The following is a 9,092-nucleotide window of genomic DNA, read 5'->3' as shown; positions in this document are numbered from 1 at the left end:
TTCAGTTGCTTGACACTTGCGCTCCGGCACAGCCGCTACCCTTTACGCGAATTTGCATGCATGCGATCGGCTAAAACATTTATCGTCAGCCAATAAGAGTTTAGCCGGCCGGCGAGAACCAGCATTGTTAGGCAGTCACGTGCCAGGGGTGAGAGGAAGCGGGCGGCTGGACTTGGCTGTACCGTCTCCTATAAGATGCACACACGGTATCGCATAGGTATGGAGTGTGCTGAATCGAACGGCATGCCCTCGCGCACATTTGAAACACGCGCACCTTAACGTTCGACTGCAAGTGTACAAGACTCTTTGAGTGCCATGTAGGATGTCTCACAGTAGCCTCAGTCACTATGACACCTATCTCCCATCAGACTCGTCACTTGAGACCGACGCACTCAATAGACATTGGTAAGTCTCATTAAATTGTACAATAAAATCAACGCTATAAAAACGAAATATGAACTATTTGAACACATGTTTATCTGTACAAGGTAAAATATTCTTTAAATTATTGTTTACCCTATTATATTTTTATAATAAATATTAAAACTTATATTGTAGATAACTTATTAAATTCAAATCAGAATTTAATGAAACACTGTCCAATAAGTTTAAATTACTTATGAATAAATGTATTTAGGTATATCTTAAAATACGTTACCCAATAAAAATCTTCATCGCTTTAAATGTTTATTCTAAGAAAGCTTACATTGTAATATTAAAGTTAATATAAAATTTTTAAATAAATAAGAATCCAAGTCATTAAATTAAATAATGAACCTCGTTTTATTGAAAAAAGCTAATTAAAAAATATAACGCATTTAGCAATGTTTAAATTTTGGTTTGAAATTTTATATTCAACCGTCTATGATAAGAGGTTTTAAGTGTTCGTTATTTAATCAATTCTAAATAACTGGAATAATTAATGTGGATGAAATTTAAGACACTGATAAATTAAATAACTTTACACTTATAAGACTAAGTCTTCTTCTTAGTCATATAAGTGTCAAGTTATAATAATAATATCGCTATAATAAATAATTATCCTAATAATCTATAAAAAATACAATAAAATAATTTCAATTTAAAGTCAAATTTTTAGTATAGTAAACGTTCACTAATTTAATTTCAACTCGTTACGTTTTAAGTGAAATTGGGTCAATATACCCAAGTATAAAAATATCCGTGCAAAAACCGGTAAATATTAAATTGTAATCATCAAACTTGCTATACCTATGATTCGTTCCAATAATAAGAAAAAAATCGTTCACCATGGCCGATATGGCGAGGCTAGCCATACGTCTCGGTACAATGACCATGCAACGCATTATGTATATTACGTTATTCATTAACTCGATTTCATATACTTTCATTTATAAATAAATAATAAAATTCGTTTGTAACTTAATTACAATATTAGCGTTATATCTATTCAAGAAAGCTTTTATCAATTCACTTGATCGAAATGTCACTTTAATGCACCTTGCATTCACAAAAACCTTGGCAGTCACATGATTTACACTTTTATGGGCAAAGTAATTTAACCTTTTGCAAGTGCATGGCCCAAGCAATGCCAATATAAGTAGAACATTTCATGCCCTTGACAGTTCAACGGAATATTTATAAAATAAATTAAACTTTGTAGTGACTGATACCTCAAATTCATTGTACGAAAAAATATTCATGATATGTAGTAATCAACATCGATAATTGAAACAATGTTATTGTGTGAATTATATTAAAGATCTCTTCAATATATATCTATATAGGTATGTATGTTGAAAGACAGTGTATTCATAAATGAATATCTCCTAAGAATTAGTATTGAGATAGTATTTATAATGCACATATTTTTAATTATCCCTACTAATATTATAAATGCGAAAGTAACTCTGTCTGTCTGTCTGTCTGTCTGTTACGCTTTCACGCCTAAACCACTGAACCGATTTTCACAAAATTTGGTATGAAGATAGAAATGAACTTGGGAAAGAACATAGGATACTTTCTATCGCGAAAAAAGGGTAGAAAGGGTTGAAAGAGGGGATGAATGTTTGTATGAAAGTTCTTTATTGTCAAACCGATTTTGACGAAACTTGGTATGAAGATGGAGCTAAACGTGGGAAATAACAAACCATACATTTTAATGCGAAGAAAATACTCCTTACCATGTCGCGCGATATAAGCGAATTCTACGCGGGCGAAGCCGCGGGCGAAAAGCTAGTATATAATAAATGTTGACCAGCAGGAATGGCCGAGTATCTGGACAAGCGGAAGGGCCATCGCGCCGAAAAAGCAACCTGCACAATGCCATGGCGGCTGAAATGGATTCATCTTGGGGTATGCATTTAAATATTATTTCTATAAAGTAATTAATAAATATAGTACTTGGTCTATTGCATATCGATAAAAGTAATTATTCGAGACATACATTATTCATATTTAGCATACAGGCAATATTCATGTTCACCTGTCCATTCTCATATCTTCAATAATTATATCGATTAACGAAAAACCTTCAGTAACGCAATACCTTCTGTGTCGGTAATACATCAAGTTGTTTTATTCGCAGATCGACCTGCGCATATAGAAGGTAGATATAAAAAATACTCAACGACATCATCAATTTATTCCAAGAAGGCTTTATCACATCACAGTGAACACATCGAGAGGTATGTGGATAATACTAAACTGGTTTAGTTTCGAATGTGCTTAAGCGATTTAACTGTATCTTAATCTGTTTTGTATAGATCGTGGTGGTACGCTTGTTGCCAAAAGTGTCACAGCGACGACGCCGGAACTCCGTCGTGGGAGCCTCCGCACTGGCAAAAAATTTGCCCGTACCCGTTATGTCCTTCATACAGACACTTTGCTCAAAACGTTTCAGTATTATTAATTGGTGAGTACTATTGTTATAACTCAATTACTATGAAATTTTATGTATCAATTAAGTCCTTAAAAATATACAAGACAACTATTAATAACAAAAATAAAATAATATACTACATGGAGCATATACATATGTATAGGTTCATTTTTCTCATATACCAAATTTCTTCCAATAATTATTTCTGTCTTAACTCTTTATTGATTCCAAGTATTACAAAGTAATCTAATTGGGAAACATTGACATCGTCGGTGCGCAGTACCCGTAGCTTTGTAACTAATCGAATCAAAACCGTGACATGTGACAAAAAATTCCGATACGACCTATTAACTGACGTTCCCAAAAACGCAAGTTCCAAACCGACAGTATATTTTTATTAATTTTTGTTACTGACAACTCGTTGGATTTTTAACCGATTGACGTGATTTTTTTTGTGTTTGATAAGACATTTTTGTCATTTGGTCAATATGAAGTGGTACCTGATGGGTGGTACCTGGTGGGTGACCTTTATAGAAAATCTATATATATAAAATTCTCGTGTCACAGTTTTCGTTGCCATACTCCTCCGAAACGGCTTGACCGATTCCTCTGAAATTTGGTAAGCATATTGGGTAGGTCTGAGAATCGGCCAACATCTATTAGGCCCGATATTCCTACGGGATACGGACTTACGCGGGTGAAACCGCGGGGCGCAGCTAGGCGCAGCTATATACCAAAAACACCAATTTTTTTTTTATATAATCATTAGAAGTACATAATACTTTAATAGAACGTGAATCTGTAGGTATTGCTTCGCCTATAAAATAATTTCATAGTATTTTATACCGATGCTTTTTTTCTATATTATGCGATAAAATTCTTATCGATGGATATTAAAAAAAATCTTACTTCTATCTAAATTACTAAGATTTTGCTTTACTCGAACAAAGAGGAATTGACATTTTATTTATAATGTTCAATCAGTTCAATGAAATCGTAAATAATGTTTTTATATATTATGAGTTTACAGAACAAACATAATATTAATGCTATCTATGTACCTATTCCAATTACAATGGCTACAATTCACGTGATAAGTAGTTGCCTGCTTGGTTTCATCACTTCGATTTAGTTAGGGTTCATTACTCAATAGTGAATGCCTATATCCTTCTCACTATTTATTTTGATTTTAGTGTACCTATTACTTAAGGTGGATTTAATTCTTTTCATTCCGAATTCACATTATTTTATGAAAGTTTAACAATTGGCGCGTGAATGCATTTTTATGTATGACATTTTTGAATACATTTTGCTACGTTTTCACAAAATTCATAGAATTTTTTATATCGTCATAACTATTGCGTTATCATAAAATCTGATGCACGAAATATGTGGACTACTTGAATAAGAAAAGAGGATATTTTTAATTGCTAACTAAACTTAAAGGGCTTTCCTATTTCATTACAAATGTTTATATAATTGGTAAAGGTTATAACTGTGTAATATGACAATTCAAAAGTGCTTCTATAAGAAGTTTAATTAAATGAATAAATGTTTGAGTTTGAGTTTGAATATTGTATACATAACCCTAATGCAATTCATAATAATGCCTACTGCCAAATAAAAACTGCACTTAAAACAAGAATGCATTCTAACCGTAACAGCCTTTAAAATTTATTGCGTTTTTTCGAGTTCGGTTGAAAGTACAAGGAATTAAGGAATGTGTATCCGACTATCCTACTAATCCTACTAGTCCTACTTCCTACTAATATTATAAATGCGAAAGTTTGTAAGGATGTATGTGGGTTTGTTGCTCTTTCACTCAAAAACTATTTAACCGATTGCAACGAAATCTAGTACGTAGATAGCTGGACAACTGGAATAACATATAGGCAACTTTTTATCCCGATATTCCTACGGGATACGGACTTACGCGGGTGAAACCGCGGGACGCAGCTAGTTTGAAATATTAATGTAATGCATTGTTATTCTTTTTTACAGGTATTTTAGTTTGGGTTACAATATGGATAGTATTAGGAGAAACAGCAGCGCCTGGAGGGCAGCTGTTTACGCTAGCAGTTATGACTATAGCGGCGTACTTCGGCGGGTGGCTTATGGTGAAACTTACCACGCTTCCAGCGCTAATTGGGATGTTAATTGTGGGAATAATCCTAAAAAATATTGGTTTTGTTAATTTCAATTCCGATTATCAACATGTGTGCTCTTATATAAGGTTAGTTCTAAACAAAGTTAAACTGATTATAAGTTTTTCACGCAATATCTTTGAGTATTATAATCCACACGATATTTTTTATTTCAGAAAAATAGCTTTAACGATAATTTTAACTAGGGCAGGATTAGACCTAGACCCAGTTGCAATGAAAAAGTATTTCTTTACTGTTATAAAACTAGCTCTAGTGCCATGGACATTCGAATGTTGTCTATGCGCTATTATGGCCAACCTTTTGCTCGGTTTACCATGGGATTGGGGTAAGTTTAAATTTACATCAAAATATGGCTTAATGAAATAATGATTAATAAGATATATTAATAAGATATATATAGATAAGATATATTTTAATAAAATGTTTTCTCTTTATAGCATTTCTACTTGGTTCAATAATAGCAGCTGTGTCACCAGCTGTAATTGTACCTTGTCTATTTCGCCTCAGAGGTAAAGGATATGGAGTGTCCAAAGGGATACCTACACTTGTGTTGGCTGTGTCCGGTGTAGACGATGCTGCTAGTGTTGCTGTATTTGGAATTGTGTCATCTATTATGTTTTCAAGTTCATCGATAACCATGAATATAATACAGGTAAATTCAAAATAAATTTTTAATAATATGTATTAGTAATAATGATAATTCAATTGCACTATTTAACATTTCCACTGTGCACTGGATTTTCATAGTTAATTTAAACTTACAAGGTTCTGTAAGATAAAATTTTCCAATAATTTTATAAAGTGACCATGATCACGACCGCGACGGTGAACTCGAAAGCGTCTTAGGCATGGTCAAATGCTATGAACTAGATATTGTGCTTTAATAATTTTAATAGTATAGCAATTATATAAATCAATGATATTATTATATTAAATAATGTGGTATAAGATAAATATCATACAAATTTATGCATGATTAGTCTTATTCGGTTCGTCACCTTTGTTTAAAAGAAAATAAAATATTTAAGATTTTGACAGAATTAAATGATACAACGTTATCAATTGCATTTCCGAGAAGTTCTATTTTTATTATTTCATTAAATGTATCCACTTGTTTAAAATTATACATAAGTCTTTTATACGACTTGGTATAAATTATAAAAGTTGATAAATTTTTGCATTTAGTATAAAATATTTTTTTTTATATTTTTAAATTAACATGTAAACTGTTTTTGTTACGGGATGTATATAAAATGAAAAACGTTATTTTTTATGGTATCTACTAAAAGGAACATAACAATTTGCAGGGTCCGCTCAGTGTTATTGGTGGAATTGCCTTTGGTGTATTTTGTGGCTACCTCGTCAAATATTTTCCAGAACGAAATGATGCCTTTTTAGTACCTCTAAGAGTACTTCTTTTGCTTACTGGTGGTCTAATGTCCGTCTTGGGGTCCGAAGAAATCGGTTGGGGAGGCGGCGGTACGTAAATTATTTTCATGTCCATTCAAATGTCAATTACTTTTTAATGTTTTTTGTTTTTATAAAGTATCATTAATATAAGCGTGAGATTTCTTTTCACAGAAGTATTGAAATGAGTTTCCTCTTTGCTTACTAAGTAGTCGTAAAAATTGTTTGGACTCGATACATACGAGTGTGCTGATTGTTTTCCACGCTAAGCAGATTGGCTTTCACTCAAACAATACCTTGTTATAAGAATAGTAACAGAGCTGCAATAAAACAGAGAGAAAACAAGCGAGATAAAATAATCATATATTATATATTGAATGAAGACACGAGATACAAAACAAATCTTTAATTGTATGTAACGTTGAATTATTACTCTTGAGAAAGCTTAATTATCGATACTGGTTTTCAGGTCCTTTGGCTGTGATAGCGTTTGCTTATGTCGCTTGCAAAAATTGGGTGGAACAGGGCTGGGAATTAGAAGACAATCCTGTCGCTACTGCTTTTGAAATCTTCTGGATGTTCTTTGAACCTATGTTGTTTTCCGTGACTGGTGCACAGATTGTGGTAAGAGTAAAAGAGTATATAGTATAAAGCAAAAGAGTATAATATCCTTTTGCATGTATAACATGTAATTTTCATATTAAATTGATTTATTTTAAATAATATATTTTTCATATCTATTTGTCTGTCATAATTTTTATGGTTTGCGTTATGAGGTTCTGAATTCAATGAAAACTTGTGACAGTTTTTAAAGTTATATCTTATTTCATATTATATTTCAAAAGTTAATGTTTGTTCAAAATTCCTCTCTTTCGTGTGTTGATCTTAATATATCTATATTTTTTTCAGATTTCCGAATTGCCGCCACACCTCGTTATGGTGGGTTGTGGAATTCTTGTAACTTGTGTAGTTCTAAGAGCTATTGTCACTAGCGTCAGTGCGGTCAGGAGTAACCTCAACATGAAGGAGAAAATATTTGTTGGTTTGGCTTGGATGGCGAAGGCTACAGTGCAGGTAAAGTTAAACATTGTTCTGTTTCAACTCATATTGATTTAATTTGTAATATCAATACATTAATATTTAATATATATATTGTAAGCTGGTCAAAAAGTAATGGATTTAATCTTATTTTATTGTATTGAAAAAATATTATATAAGATATGAAATATTTATTATAGATATGTTTTATTTTTATTATATTTCACTTTTTTCTATAATATTCCAGGCTGCTTTAGCACCCGTCGCCTTAGACGAAGTCCGAAAATTGGCAGGAAATAACGAACCTTCAGCAGAATTAATTAATTATGCTGAAACAGTCATCACGGTTTGCATTATGTCCATCGTGATCACGGCCCCACTCGGAGCTATTGTCATCACAATTACGGGGCCAAGGCTTCTATCTAAAACTACAAAGCCACCAGTTTTGGAAGGTAAGAAATATGTTTACAAAAATATTAATTCATACAAAAGTATATTATTTGGTCATAAATTTTTACAAAAAATCTACAAGGATAATAAAATGAAATATTGCTTTTTATTATGGTACATTTATTTCAAAAACATTTGTTTATCTAGTGTGAATAGGAAAACTGTGACGGAAGATTTTTTCTTGGATCATAGTATGAGGATGTATTATGTCTTGCATATTGATTAAGTGAGCTCGAACCAGTTGCAGTGTAAGATGGATACTGGTTATTATTATAAGAAGAAGGGTTTAGATAATAGTTGTGATTATAATTGTTATTATTATTAGTTTGGGGTGGATGATATCCATTTAAAACTAATCCTTCGATTGGATTATAATTAAGATTGGATGATTGTGGATACATGTTATTTCCAGTTTGTTGACTTGATGGAAAATTTTGATGATTATTATTATTATAGCCATGTGGATAGTTAGGTTGCCAATTTTGATTATTGTGGTTAGGGGGAATATTATTTATGCCTTGCTGCGTTGAATTTGAAACGTTGTTAAATCGATACGTGGAGTTGGTAAATACATTGTTCCTATTTATATTGGGCTGAGCCACATTGAAATTTGATAATCCTTGATATGTATTATTACGCTGATTATTAAACGGAAAACTTCTATAAGTAGTATTTTGTGGGGATCTAATAGAATTGTAATTGTTTTTGTATTGTGTACTTGAAGTTGCAGTAGCAGAGCTTGAATAGTTAGAATTTGGATTGTATTGTGTTCTCGTGTCTATATTCAAATGATAACCAGAATTGAAAGTAGAATTAGTAGAATGAATATTTATGTAAGGATTATTCGACTTAACGGGGCCGCTAGCACCAGGGGCATGAGAATAGTTATTACTATAATTGTATGCTACCCGATTATTATTAGAAAGAATTTGATATGGTGGTCTTGAGCTGACTGGGTTATATCCTGGATATGCGGGAGTTGGATTCCATTGCTGGCTGTGAACATTACTAAATGGTATGGTATTGGACGATAAATTTGGATACAAGGGTTGGTTCACAACATTTCTCGATGTATTATGAATGGCTAAATTATACGAGGGCTGGGTATGATTTTGTAGAGTATAATACGAATTGCTGTTGCCATTATGCGGTGATCTGGAATTGGATGCGTT

General features: G+C 32.4%; 1 protein-coding gene across 6 annotated transcripts in view; it reads left to right on the top strand.

Moving 5' to 3' along the window:
- Positions 1-9,092, top strand: part of LOC119828438 (sodium/hydrogen exchanger 9B2-like) — a 30,678-nt gene that overhangs the window by 19,617 nt on the left and 1,969 nt on the right. For 4 of the 6 annotated variants that reach the window (XM_038350589.1, XM_038350614.1, XM_038350597.1 and 1 more), the window contains exons 3-12: positions 2,243-2,334; positions 2,567-2,666; positions 2,745-2,893; positions 4,862-5,093; positions 5,181-5,350; positions 5,463-5,677; positions 6,333-6,504; positions 6,902-7,056; positions 7,342-7,506; positions 7,718-7,922. In XM_038350589.1, coding sequence (XP_038206517.1) covers positions 2,243-2,334; positions 2,567-2,666; positions 2,745-2,893; positions 4,862-5,093; positions 5,181-5,350; positions 5,463-5,677; positions 6,333-6,504; positions 6,902-7,056; positions 7,342-7,506; positions 7,718-7,922 — 1,655 coding nt within the window. Of the gene's footprint in view, positions 1-64; positions 406-2,239; positions 2,335-2,566; positions 2,667-2,744; positions 2,894-4,861; positions 5,094-5,180; positions 5,351-5,462; positions 5,678-6,332; positions 6,505-6,901; positions 7,057-7,341; positions 7,507-7,717; positions 7,923-9,092 lie in introns of those variants that run through there. The other 2 variants (XM_038350629.1, XM_038350622.1) reach the window with 2 other exon arrangements.

The sequence above is a fragment of the Zerene cesonia genome, chromosome 1, assembly GCF_012273895.1.
Source record: "Zerene cesonia ecotype Mississippi chromosome 1, Zerene_cesonia_1.1, whole genome shotgun sequence".
Taxonomy (NCBI): Eukaryota; Metazoa; Arthropoda; class Insecta; order Lepidoptera; family Pieridae; genus Zerene; species Zerene cesonia.
The sequence above is the reverse complement of the archived record's forward strand: the minus strand, read 5'-3'. Positions and strand labels throughout refer to the sequence as shown.